Source organism: Berghia stephanieae, chromosome 4, assembly GCF_034508935.2.
Source record: "Berghia stephanieae isolate SIO BIC M18660-M18661 chromosome 4, UCSD_Bste_1.3, whole genome shotgun sequence".
In the NCBI taxonomy this organism is placed as follows: domain Eukaryota; kingdom Metazoa; phylum Mollusca; class Gastropoda; order Nudibranchia; family Aeolidiidae; genus Berghia; species Berghia stephanieae.
Window position 1 is genome coordinate 82573153 of NC_088363.1, and position 15000 is coordinate 82588152.

General features: G+C 37.5%; 1 protein-coding gene across 6 annotated transcripts in view; it reads left to right on the top strand.

Moving 5' to 3' along the window:
* The window catches only part of LOC144971382 (uncharacterized), a 66682-nt gene that overhangs the window by 31703 nt on the left and 19979 nt on the right, over positions 1-15000 (top strand). For all 6 annotated transcript variants that reach the window (XR_013645125.1, XM_078912201.1, XM_078912196.1 and 3 more), the window contains exons 3-4: positions 12121-12179; positions 13513-13796. Coding sequence is in view for 5 of the 6 variants with exons in the window: in XM_078912201.1 (XP_078768327.1) it covers positions 12121-12179; positions 13513-13796 (343 nt within the window). In the remaining variant the exon portion in view is untranslated. The remainder of the gene's footprint in view (positions 1-12120; positions 12180-13512; positions 13797-15000) is intronic.

Here is a 15000-nt window from a genome sequence, read left to right on the forward strand (position 1 = left end):
AATTTGACTTGACCTCTGGAATAAACGACAAATTAGGGAGAAGCCACTGGAATGAGATAAAGATATGAAAAAATTGTGTATGAAACAGCGCCAGATAAAGCAGGGAAAAATATAATTAAAAAAAAAACACCCCAAACACCCCTGTGACTGGAGGATCCGATAGTTGGGACGATTTAATGCCCATATTCTTCACAGTCAGATGGTCTGACGTTTGATCCCAGTCCAGCCAGACAGGCTGAGTATTTGATTGTAATTGTCTCCTTGCTGTCTCCAGTGTCGTACACACTGTTTTCCCATCTCTTGAGTGAGGGTTGCGTGCAGCTTCATTAAAAAGTCATTTGTTGTTGACGTTGCTGTAGTTTTGTACCATTCTTTCTATCTTCCTCTTCCCCACTGTATACATTGTAACCGATCTTCTCAAAACGATGTTATGTCTCGATCGACGTGTACCTATTTGCAGGTATGATTACCCATTATTGTTACGAGCTCATTTGTTGTAATGGAAATACCCTTAAACCAAGGGTTACTTGATACATTACCGCTTTGATACGCGTGGTCACATATATACTTTCGTCCATTGCCAAAAAAACACACAGTTCGTATTACTTATAAATTAATTTTAACAACGGTTTGTTACCCCCCCCCCCCCCCCCAAAAAAAAAAAAAAAAAAAAAAAAAAAAGAAGTGAGGTTTCATATAGAGCAATATCCTCTAAACGTGCTCAAAGCGCTTTACAATGGGTCACCTAATAACAGTAACGCAAAACATATAAAACGAGACATGACGCCTGTCAGGCGATGTACTCATTTTACACCTGAGTACGGTGAGAGAATGTGAGTTAAGAGCATTCTACATGGACTCAGCTATGCGCCGAGCGAGGCTCGAACCCACGACCTTCAGATCCGAAAGCCAGTGTTAAACCACAAGACCACATAGCCGCACTACGATAGTTATAACATATAATATCACGTCTTCCACTCAAACAGATTGTATACAATTCTATGCCATTCTGAAACGGGGCAGTTGAAGAGTGGTCTTCTAAAACTCCCTTACTCCGTTTTTCCCATTTTTAGATTTTGAGGATTATTACCCCTAAAATCTCTCATTCGGTCTATTATTTTATCATATTTAAACTTCAAATTCACACAAATCTAGAGAAATTCGCGTGTCAATTGGTGCTTAAAATAAAGTTTACAGTTCAATTTATCTCATGGATGGAAAATCTCAAAAAGTAGAAAAATCGGCTTAACGGGTTTTTGAAAAGCAGCCTTCAATTGTATCCAGTTTGAACGCAGAGGTTCGGGGTTGCTTCCATATTTAATTGCTCTGTCATCAACACATTGTCTATTCTATTAACTCACTCAACCCTAACACCGACTATCTCCGTTGTTTACCCGGGTTACTTTTACCCCATGCCTATTTATAAGAGAAGATAAGATAAGATGAACTTTATTAATCCAAAAACAGGAAATTACATTGTGTTTTACATGGCTCAAGGTAAAAGATAAGATATTTAGCAGGATAGATGTTTATACAACAAAAACAATAACAATGTATCACATCTAGTTGGGATCTAGTACCGAAGAAAACATTCAGATCATTCATTCTCACACTCGCTCTTATATTTACGTTCTTCATTAATTAAAGATGTCTGAAATAATGGCATTAATAATAAATGGAAAGCATTAGAACTACATGACTAAATAAATCACATTTGATAATTTCTAGTTGCAGCGGGTATGAATGATTTGTTATAGCGTTCTTTGTTTGCTTTTAAGCGCAGCAGCCTATAACGTCTATTGCTCCATTTGATTTGAGGGTACAAAGTATGATTTTCTTCTCTTATTATCTTATTCAGTTTCTTATTACAAAGGGGTTTTAACAACATTTCTAATTCATATCTTTTTGAGTCTGTCATAATTTTCTTTCCAAATTTGAGGACTCTATTAATTTTAACAACATCCCATTTCCTAAGTTACCGCCCCATGCAGGGAGGCAGAAATTTATCATACTTAAAACTGTTGATTCGAGAAATATTGACAGTAATTTCTTTTCTATGTTAAAGCTGTTTAATTGTCGCAGATGGTGCATTCTCTTATTACAATTACTTATTATTTATTACTTTCCTTATTACATTTTTCTGAGATAAATTATAGGCGTAGTATCAAAGCTAATGTTTTTAGTTTTTGCATGTTAGTGGTAGCTGAATAAAACTATCTATGCACATGCTCATTTATAATACATTTTTTCCAATTATAAAAAGTAGCAAAAATCTCTAGGATTGAGTGAGTTAATGGAACTAAGTAACTCAGCTGATTGAGCGCTCGCTTCACACGCAAAAAAAATGACATCGTTTCCAAGCAGCTGCAGCCAAGATTCCCCCCCCCCCCTCCCCCATTACACCTTTTATATTTTCCACCCAGTGATAATTGAATGGTTGGGTCAATTGGATATAGTAGAAAGTACTTTGAAATATACTTGCGTCCCATCTAAAGGGTAGCAAGCAATTGCTAATATCTATTTAACGCCATAGACACCAGGATAAACTCAGGATCCGCGTGTTTTATAGCTCAACGACCACTGAAGAACTGGGACTTCTACTGAAACAGGTCGAGTCCCTACAAGTGTTGAGCTTTAAGTTGAGCTTTTAAATAGCGCAATATCCACTCACGTGCTCAAAGCGCTTTACAAGGGACCACTGACTAACAGAAACACTTAACATCTAAGACGAGACATGATGCTTCAGGCGATATTACATTTTTTTTCCCGACAGAGACAATTCTGTTAACGGCCAGGTACTCATTTTACAACTGAATACGGTGAGAAAACGTGACTAAAGAGCCTTTTTCTTAGGACTTAACTATGCGTTGAGCAAGGCTCGAACCCAGGACCTTTAGATCCGAAAGCAAGTGTCATATCGCTAGACCACATAGCCACACAAAAGCAATTACCACACTGCCCTACTTGGAAATAAAAACGTCCCTAATATTTTGGTCAGAAAACTCGTCCTTTAAAAATTGATCGACTAAAATGACTTTCATCTTATCAAAAAACGTCCAACATTTGGGACTGGCCAAGTAAGAAAGATTTTAGCAGGTTATGGAGTTTTTGCCAAGAGGGCAAACATTTTCATCGATCGATGTATTAAGGATGGGTTTTCCAGCCACATTTTTTCCGGCCAGAATTTTTCCTGCCGTGTATTTTTTCATTTATTCTTTTCAGTACAGGCAGTAGTATTGACTAACGGGTCGGATGGATCGTGATCAATTTGATTTAATGGATTCTTAGTTAATTCCTGATTTTATTGTATTGTCAATAATTCAACTTCGAATCAATTTATGTGGCCACACCATTTTTCAGCCAAATCAAATCTAAGGTTTTGTTGTATACTGTGATTACGTGTAGGCCTTAACTTTGCTAACGGATTGATAATTTATCGGTAGCCGGATCAGATTAAACTATGCGGATTGTACTTTACAGTAAACTAAATGGCGTTTAACCTAAAGGGTAGCAAGAAATCCCATTTTTGTGTTCAATACGGTGGAAATAGAGATAAAATCACCATGTACCTTACGTCTATACATCTTGCTACTGAAATAGTTATGCCACCTTTATATAACATGTTCATTACTAGTACTCCGAAGGAATGGTTACATACACACTCCCATGGATTTAGCAACCAGAAAAGTAGAGGGTTTGATGTCACGACTTTTCTTCCCAATTTGCCCGAGGCAACATCCGTTAGATACGATAAGATAAGATAAGATAAGATATACTTTATTCTTCCAAAAAATGGAAATTCGTTTACAGACGTGGCATGCATAAAAATGTATAAACACAAAGTTGAGAATCTATGGCGACAATGTATATATATATATATATATATATATATATATATATATATATATATATATATATATATATATATATATATATATATATAAAAATGCACAAAAATGTAAGAATATATATGGATCACAAATAAACAAAAGAGCAATTGTTTCGCCGAATTGCTTGCACCCGAGTTCAAAGCAAACCGAGGCGGATATAATTATACGAGTGTTTCTCCCGTTTGATATCTCCAGACGGGAATGTCCCCAAGTTGTGACTGATTTATTCCTCGACTAAAAGCCCTAATGAATAACAAACTTTTTTCAAATCCATTAGCTGAAACGGTTATTTTCATCTGAACGAGGGTTATAATATATAACCCTTACCTCATCCGGTTTTTGTGTTTTGTTTCTTTATTGTTTTTTAGATCATTGGTTGAAAAGCGTTTCCTGAATGGCAGCTTTCATTGTCAAATATTAAAAGCTATTGTGAAATATGATTGATTTTATGATTGGGGAACTGAGATTTGATAAAGGTAGAATTTCACCAATTCATGACTGGATTAAATAAAATCCCGGGCGGCATTGTGGGAAATTAAACATAGAAATTATATTTATGAAGCTGCAGACTTTGAACGAATAACACAAAGCAAATAAATAAAGACAGATATAATTTGCAGATGGGAAGATTGATGAATACATGGATTATGTAGATGACTGGTGATTATATAGATATTTATGTAGATTTTTAGAGAACAGTGGTTAGAGAGCTAGATAGATTGACAAATTGTAGGTTGACAAATAGATGGATAGTTCGATGGATGATTAAATAGATAGAACGATGGATGGATAGATCGAAACCGAACGATAGAAATATAGATAGATAAATCAATAGATAAATTGATAGAAAGATAGAACAAGATATAGATAGATGATAGATAGATAAATAGATAGAAAGAAGGATAGATAGATGGATAGATAGATAGATAGATGAATAGATAGACAGATAGATTGATAGATAGATAGATGTATAGATATAAATTATAAAAACAAAAACCATGAAATAATAGTGCTCAACTTTTTGATAAAAGGATCTATTTATAAAACATTTCAAGTAGAATTGTGATTAACTTCTACAATATTGTTTCACGCGTTAGCTCTCATCAGGAAGTGTATAGATAGCTAGCTAGCTAGCTAGCTAGCTAGCTAGATAGATAGATAGATAGATAGATAGATAGATAGATAGATAAACATTTGAAATTAAGATAGTTTGACTTCTACAACGTTGTTATCGAGCGTTGCTCTCATCAGGAAGTGGAAGTGAAAGTAGATTGTTGTGTTTTCGTGTTTTTATAGGTTCGTGTTTATGGAGGTTCGTAATTACATAAAAGGTGTTTGTTTCTATGTCTGCATGAGGAAGTTAGTTCGTTTCTTCTGTTGAGTGTTGCTATGTTCGGTTTAGTGATGATGAAGAATTTTTCTTCCAAGCAGAGGTTGCAAATCTTAGAAGAGGGGGAGTACGACTGTGCTCTGGAGATGATTTTCCATGTGATGCTGTGTTGTATGTTTTTTTCTTTGAGGTTCCAAATGTGTTCGCTTAGTGTAGTGGAATGTCGTTTGTGTATGTTTCTGAAGGAAGATGTATGCAGGTTGTATCTGGTTTTGAATGGACACTCGGTGAGGCCAATGTATGTTTCTTGTTTTGGTGTGTCTGGTCGTGTTACTGTGGCTTGATAAATTACGTTTTGAGTCAGGCAATTGCCGTTTAGTGGGCATGTTGTCTGGGTCCTACAGTTGCATTTTTTCACTAGGTTGTTGCTGGGCTGATCTGGCTGTGATAGTTTTCGGTTATTGTTGGATGAAATAATGTTTTGTATGTTTGGCATGCAGGTGTATCCTATTTTGATGGTGTTTTTGTTCATGATTGGGTGTAGAACGTGACCGGGAGGGAAGCATTTTTGTAGTAGATTGAAGAATTTGTTACCGATAGAAGTTGTCACATTCTTGCTGTAGGGTGGGTTGAACCATGTTATGTGTCGTTTTCTTTGTCGTTTTTTTGTTGGGGTGGTAATGGTCTCTTCCTCATATTCTAGTTTGTAGTTATATCCACTTTTTTGTAGTGCGTTTGTGTACGGTGGGATTGCATCGTTGAATATGTTGTTGTTTGTAGAGTTGTTAGATAGTCGTTTGTTAATGCTCTCGGGGATGTTTTTTATTATAGATGGCGGATGATTGCTGTGTCTATGAACGTACAATGGGATGTTGTTGGGTTTTGAAAATGGTTGATAGGTGCCGTCGTTTAGGTCAACCATTTTCAAAACCCAACACACCCATTGTACGTTCATAGACACAGCAATCATCCGCCATCTATAATAAAAAACATCCCCGAGAGCATTAACAAACGACTATCTAACAACTCTACAAACAACAACATATTCAACGATGCAATCCCACCGTACACAAACGCACTACAAAAAAGTGGATATAACTACAAACTAGAATATGAGGAAGAGACCATTACCACCCCAACAAAAAAACGACAAAGAAAACGACACATAACATGGTTCAACCCACCCTACAGCAAGAATGTGACAACTTCTATCGGTAACAAATTCTTCAATCTACTACAAAAATGCTTCCCTCCCGGTCACGTTCTACACCCAATCATGAACAAAAACACCATCAAAATAGGATACACCTGCATGCCAAACATACAAAACATTATTTCATCCAACAATAACCGAAAACTATCACAGCCAGATCAGCCCAGCAACAACCTAGTGAAAAAATGCAACTGTAGGACCCAGACAACATGCCCACTAAACGGCAATTGCCTGACTCAAAACGTAATTTATCAAGCCACAGTAACACGACCAGACACACCAAAACAAGAAACATACATTGGCCTCACCGAGTGTCCATTCAAAACCAGATACAACCTGCATACATCTTCCTTCAGAAACATACACAAACGACATTCCACTACACTAAGCGAACACATTTGGAACCTCAAAGAAAAAAACATACAACACAGCATCACATGGAAAATCATCTCCAGAGCACAGTCGTACTCCCCCTCTTCTAAGATTTGCAACCTCTGCTTGGAAGAAAAATTCTTCATCATCACTAAACCGAACATAGCAACACTCAACAGAAGAAACGAACTAACTTCCTCATGCAGACATAGAAACAAACACCTTTTATGTAATTACGAACCTCCATAAACACGAATCTATAAAAATACGAAAACACAACAATCTACTTTCACTTCCACTTCCTGATGAGAGCAACGCTCGATAACAACGTTGTAGAAGTCAAACTATCTTAATTTCAAATGTTTATAAATAGCTCCTTTTATTCTAAAGTTGAGCACTATTATTTCATGGTTTTTGTTTTATAATTTATAGATAGATAGATAGATAGATAGATAGATAGATAGATAGATAGATAGATGATAGAAACTTATTTTGAAAATTACGCATATAAAATGAATGTCTTTATTAGTTACAAAGGCCTGTTTTATTTTGAATGTTTGCTTTTAAATCTGCTACGAAGTCATAATAATATTATCCATTATTACTCGCTTAATGTTAATGATCTGTGCGAATGGTGATGGTGTAATTACCTAACTAGATAGATAGATAGATAGATAAATAGACAGAGAGGCAAATTTCATATTTGACATTTTAAATTCAATTTTTTTGCCTTCATTCTTCTCGATTTTAACGAAAATTCCATGTTTTACGAAAAGTTTCAGATAAAAAAAAAATAAATTAAAAAAAAATTATGCCTTTTTTTATAAGATATCGTCGCCTAGGCATTCCACGAAGGAATATAGATAATTCATCAAACAATTTGTCTAATGTCAACAGGTATCACCCATGTTGTCCAAGTGAGCAAATTGGTGGTTAATAATCTTGCTCAAGGAAAAAAAAAAACGAAAGTGCCTGAAGCGGGGCTCGGGTCATTCCGGGTCACAGTGCAATGCCTTAACCACTCGGCCACTTCGCCCTCCCCCGTTTCGGATAAAAGGGCTGTAATTATATTATAACCACGTTTAGTGAGTAATAAACACTCGTTTTTATTTCAGATTTTCACTCAACAAGCTCGTGAAATGTTAGAATTAAAACTAATGTTTTTAACCCAATAAACGTGATTAAATCTTATATTGAGCAAATTCGTTTGGTTATGTGGTCTAGTGGCATGACACTCGCTTCCGGCTTGGAAACCCAGGACCCTTTGTAAAGCGCTTTGAGCACGTTTAGAGGATATTGAGCTCTATAGCAAAGCTCAATTTTTTAAGGCGAATAAAACCCAAAATAGTTTGGGTTTTTATTCTTTTCCGAAGAAGGATTGGGCCATTTACGTCCCCTGTCGTCTGTTTGAATTTATCCATTTTCACTTCATGGAATAAATCCATTTATGATGCTATCTGGAATGGACATTTGCCTTTTCATCAATTGTTTATTCATGGCAAAGCGATGGATCAATAACTAAGCTATAAAATAGTCATCATTATCATTATCATCATCATCATCATCATCATCATCATCATCATCATCATCATCATCATCATCATCATCATCATCATCATCATCGTTCAACCAATAAATTACATTTCGCCACTTCAGATTATCGAAATTAATTAGACCCATACATAAATGGACAATAATGGATAAAAGAAATATAATTAATCGAGTCTACTTCCGTCCACAGAAATAAAAAAAAGAAATTGAGCTATAAAAAAAAACCCTTAAGCTTTTATATAGCTAGAGCAATATCCACTAACTAAATAAACTAACTAAAATTACGTCCTAATTTTACATTATTCATCCTCCGACTCGAAATTTTTATCCTATCGGCTCATTCAAATCGTCCCTCACAAAAAAAACCCCAATAAACAAACAAATAACAACGTACTGAAATATTAAACTAAACGTGTTCAACGCGCAATACAATTGGTCCGAGCCAGCAGCAACGCTAAACATGTAAGATAAGACATGTTGCCTGTCAGATTATGATGTTGCAATTTGTTCCTACAGAGACAAATTTTGGCAGCGGCCAGATGCCCATTTTACATCTGAATACGGCGAGAGAATGTCAGTTAAGAGTCTTTTTCCAAGGACTCAACGATTCGCCGCTCAGAGTGGGACTCGAACCCTGGACCTCCCGGTCCGAAGTCGAGTGTTATACCACTAAACCGCCTAGCCACACATTTACCTATTCTTGTCCTCCTTCGCCTCGTCTGTATACTCTATACTGCCTTCCTTCACATCGTCTTACTTTATACTCTACCTTGTCTTCCTTCACATCGTCTTTATACTCTACCTTGTCTTCCTTCACATCGTCTTACTTTATACTCTACCTTGTCTTCCTTCACATCGTCTTACTTTATACTCTACCTTGTCTTCCTTCACATCGTCTTTATACTCTACCTTGTCTTCCTTCATCTCTTCTTCTTCTTCTTCTTCTTCTTCTTCTTCTTCTTCTTCTTCTTCTTCTTCTTCTTCTTCTTCTTCTTCTTCTTCTTCTTCTATGCCATATTCTCTTCGACTCTCCTGCCCACTTACTTCTCCTCCTCCGATTCTCCAAATTACAAAATCAACGCAAAGATAATACTAGCGTAGAGTGTAAACAATTCTGCCAGAAAATGATGCGAGTAGAAAAGTACAAAAAAGAATACAAATTTCGCGCGATGGGAGCTTGAACCCACAACCTTACTGATACAAATCCGCCTGGCCATGGGAGGAACGCTATGCAGTCGAGATCATCCACAATTCTTGCGCACTCTTGAGAAACACGTATTTAACCTTTTTGCCAGAACATTCCTCCCTCAAATATCGATCGATAGCGGAAGTCCCAGGTTTGAGTGTTTTGGCCAAGATGAGGGTCCAACTTAATCTATCGATATTTGAAGTACGAGTTTTCTGGCCTAAATATATATTCGATGAGTGTTCTTTCAGAGTATGACAGAGTATGATGGGGGGAGGGGGGGGGGGGGGGGCTAGACACTAATACAATGGCCTGGGAGGACTTTCAGAGACAGGAGGGCGTGGGGGGGGGGGAGTGTAAACAATTATACAATGACCTGGGAGGTCTTTCAGTGATAGGAGGACGTGGGGGGGGGGGAGGGGGGAGGGGTTGTTGTAGACAGTTATACATGTACCTGGGAGGTCTTTCACTGATAGGAGAAAGCGGGAAGGGGGGGGGGGGGGAGGGTTGTAGACAGTTATACATTTACCTGGGAGGTCTTTCACTGATAGGAGAATGCGGGAGGGGGGGGGGGGGGAGGTAGACAATGACCTGGGAGGTAACTATTTAAATAAAAAAAGTAGTTCTTCAGAGCCATTCGGTCTATGGATTCGGAGTTTATCCCTGTTTCTATAGAGTGAAACGGACAATAAGCAAATTGCTTGCTGGTCTTTTGATATGACGCTAGTCTATCGCAAAGTACTTTCTGCCTAACAGACTCAGCTACCCATTCACGGCTGAGTGGACAGAGAGGTCAGAAAAAAATCTCGACTGCACCCGGGATCGGTCACGGTCCCTTTGCGTGTGAAGCGAATGCTCTACCAACTGAGCTATTGGGACCCCCAGGCAACTGTTTTGGGCCCCGCTTTTCGTTTCTTTTCCCTGGGCAAGGCTATTGGCCCCTATCTTCTCACTGTAGATAGCATGTCTGTGTACTTACGAAAGAGTGAAAATGGAGAGGCTTCGTATGGGAACAAAACAGACAATTGACGTTTCGGGAACAAACCCTTCGTCAGCACAACAATACACAAATAAACGTGGAAAAAAAATATAATGAAAAATAACTTGTATCGTCTGTACTCGATTGGTGGTTGCAGTATGAATAATATTTTACGATCACCGGCTTCAGGCAGCCCCTACCGTTTTCTAGATAGCATGTGTGATGTTTATATCAAACTTGTTTGATAGCTCATCTATTGATGCTATTATTGGGTTTGGTTTAGCTGAAAACACTCACAACATTCACCAACCAGATTAAACATACAAACACACTAAACTGTCAGTAACCTTTAATGTTTATAGTTCGGTTAAGATAATTTAGTGAGAACCAATCACTAACCTGTCTAAAACAATAACAAAGAACTGAGTGACGTCATCTTCGTTCATTCCATATCCCTTCAAGCAATGCCTGGGCGACGGCATCTCACTGTGACATTTCACGATCTCTGGCACAAGGGCATTATTTTTAAAATTTTATTTTAGGAATATTCACTGATGACGTGATCGGATAGGTCATGACCCCGAAAATGGTTGTTTTGATTTATAGGGCGTTTCAACGTCACAAATGCTTTTATGAGACTCAATGGGTTTCCGTTTTGATGCAGTCACATTGTGAAATAGAGATTGCCAGTTATCGATAACTGGGCATTATCGCCATTATTTGTTGTGGGCCGGAAGGAAGCTTTTATCTCAGCTATTTGGGTAAAGTGGGCGAGGCTCAAAACAAAGTGACTGTTTCTATTTGACATGCCCACGCGTGCACATTACCAAACACAAACACTCATAGACACACACACACAACACACACACACACATACACGTAACTAATAGAATATTGTGCATGCCTATGTGTGTGTATGTGTGTGTGTGAGAGAGAGAATGAGTAAGAGAGTTAAGAGAGAGAGAGAGAGAGAGAGAGAGAGAGAGAGAGAGAGAGAGAATGAGAGTGAGGAAATGTGCTTTAAAAAATCCCCTCTCTCCTCTCCCTCTCTCTCTATCTCTCTCTCCCTCTCTCTCTCTCTCTCTCTCTCTCTCCTCTCTCTCTCTCTCTGTCTCTGTCTCTTCCTATTTCTTGTTGTTTTTAATCCGTCAGTTTGGTGATTGGTTCTCACTTAAGTCCTTCTAAAAGACAATACAAGTGAAATGTTGCTGATCACACAATGTTGTGTGTTGGCATCTGGTAATAAAGTAATTTATTATTTTATTATTTTATTACTTATTACTGGCGGACAGAATACTTTACCTAAACGCCTTGCATGAATTCACTATCGATCAGTGTAGTGTCTCTATCAAAATATTTACATACAACCATATTAACCAGTTAATTAACTGCTTACCTCTGGAAAATCTCGTAATCAAAAATTTGGCCAGAAAACTCGTCCTTCAAATATCGACTTCGCAAAGTCCCCGATTTGAAGGACGAGTTTTCTGGCCAAATTTGTGAATACGTATTTTTCTCGAGTCCAGCAGTGAAATGGTTCCCTGACATTCCGATTTTGACAACAGGTTATTCAAATCATTTGTATTTTCTCTATTTCAGTCCAACGTTTGTTCAGCGCCATCTTGGATTACATTGGATTTTTCTATAAATACTCAGACGTAAGTACAAGTAGAATTGTTGATCTTTAGAAAACTCTAGAAAAATGCAATTATAATTGATGATTTCTCCTTGACCTTTTGCTGCTACGCGTGCATATCAAGCTATTAACATGGATGCCTTGTATTTTCTTTCTTTTCTGTTGTTGTTTTGTTTTGTTTTCTTTCTTACTATTATTGTATAGTATAAGACTCGGGTTCCTCAGTACCAGTTCGACGACCCGCGCGTCGTTGCTCACTGAGGCTGACGCCTGATTTATTGCAGTCTTCCCTAAGAATAGACGCCAAAAACAGAGTAAAGGGAATTTTAAATCTATCTTTTTATTATATTTTAGTAGTAAAGGACACGGTGAGAATATAATATGATTTAAAACCTTTGGGCAATTCGGGAAAATTGGGAAACTTGTGTGACAAAAATAAAGAATGCTTCAAAGAAATAAATCAAAATATATTTCCCTTGGAAAAATTTGATATTAGGATCTGCATCAAAAAGGATCGCGATAACCCAGGCGTCAGCGGGTTGTAGCGCCACTAGTGAGCTTCTTGTTTACAATGAGAAAAAGTGTAACAGTGGGGCCAGATCCTCAAGTTATGAGTGAAATATCTTGTCTTTATAATTAATCTTTTCTATGAACATTTATCGCATATTTTCACAGATTGAAAATACTTAATTTACTACACAATGCATTTTTATTTCCCCCATCTGACCACCGACCACGCTTAACATTGCTTGATTAACATGACGAGACACTGTACCATTGGGTCTCCGTATTTGTTTACTATTATTGTGCCGCTGTGGTCTTGTGGTATGACACTCGCTTTCGTATCGGAAGGTCGTGGGTTCGAGCCTCGCTCGGCGCATTGTTGAGTCCGTACTCAGGTGTAAAATGAGTACCTGGTCGTTAACGGCGTTGTCTGTCGGAAAAACTGTAATATCGCCAAATAGGCGTCAAGTTTCATTTTTTATGTTACGTGCTCCTGCTGGTCAGGGACCCTTGTAAAGCGCTTTGATCACGTTAGGTGGATATTGCGCTATATTAACCCTCTCCTTGCCGACTATAGGAAAATCGTCACATTCGTTGCGATACAACCAACATTTTTCTTATTCAAATTTCTCTTGTACTTCATAAAATTTTAAGAAAATGAACAAACAGTGTATTGTAGAGCATGTTTTGCTAAAGAAAGTATGTATGGCAATAACTTACCGCTATGTGTTGAGTGATAAAAAATCTATTTCTGTGTTAGTTGGGTGTGAAGTTTTGTGGGAAAATCCTGAAAATAGCTGGTAAGGAGAGAGTTAAAGCTCAAGAATTTTTTTTTTATTCTCCTCCATCAGCTGAACGATCGATACAGTCTAGTCTACGTGATACTCCACGATCTCCAGACCAGAAGGTTCCAGAGAAGAACGCCATTCCCAGACGAGGTGCTCGACCCTGTATGCCTGGAGGTGGAGGAGGCGCTGCTCAACGAGAAGACGAGGCTCCAGGCGAACATCGCCAAGGAGAGAATCAAACACAACGCACCGTCTGTGGACTTCCTGTTGCCGGAACATGTCCGAAACAAGGACGAGACCAAGGCCAAGACGCCTGTTTACATGTGGGTGAACCAGTTCAAAACAACGTAAGTTCTATTTATCTTGAAAAAAAAAAATTATTATAAATGTTTAGTATTAATGATTGAAAATATATCCGCCAGCCAGTGTGTAACCTTTAACCTTTATTAATAGAACGAAGTTAACGTCACTCAGGTCTTTGTTATTGTTTTTTGCCATCCATGTTTATGAGTAATTCTCACTAAACTGTATTAACCAGACTATAAATGTTCAAAGTTACACCCAGTTTTGTGTTTTTGACTGTTACATTTCTGGTTGGCAATTTGTGAGTTTCATAGCCAAGCGCACAACGTTTATAGTCTGGTTAATACGTTTTAGCGAGAACTACTCAATAAAATAGCTGGCTAAAACAGAAATAAAGAGTGACGTCAATTTCGTTCCTTCTATATGATGAGATGAATCCAAGTCAAAATCTTGCTTGACCATTTTGTAAAAGGTAATTATATCGTCCTCACCTCGTGATCTTTTGATTAAAAGATTTGCTTCCAATTTTCATCTTTCAGAGCTTCGAAGATCCTTTCATTTTTTTCTCCGGCTTTAAATGACGATTATGTTTTACAAGAACAAAGGAAAATGAATTAATAAGTTTGATATACATACATTCTTGATAAAATAGGGTTAAGGGCCAAGATTGTTCCTTAGAACTAATGTTGAATTTTCACACAAAATTAAAGCAAATCTAAAAATTATAAAACTATACAGATTGATCTACGAGTAACTTGCAAATCTTTTTATAAATTAAAGGGAATTTTGTCAAACTCAAATTAATACTCAATCATTCTGCTAGGCCATATGCTCTGTCATTTATCGGATGTGTTGCCAGGTTAATTTGCGCGCACCTGAAGACTTTATTACTGGACAGATTTTGATAGTTCATGACTCAAAAGAATCGTTGAGTGCCTGTTAAGTAAGAACCTTTATTTTCCCACAAATATTGCGGCTTTCTAACGAGTATGAGAAATGGATCTATACATGCAATAAATATAGTTTTGGAACGATAGCACCGGGAAAATACAAAACGGAGAAACTATTGTAAACAATATAAAATACATGTTACATTCCCACCGGAAACCCCACGACAAAATCAACAATAAAATAGATCAACTATTGATATCAGGGAATTATGGAGCATGTTCTCTCAATCACTCCAGATAACATATCGCTTTTGCAAGTTCCTTGATTTGCACAAGGTATTGATGTAGTTGTCAGAGC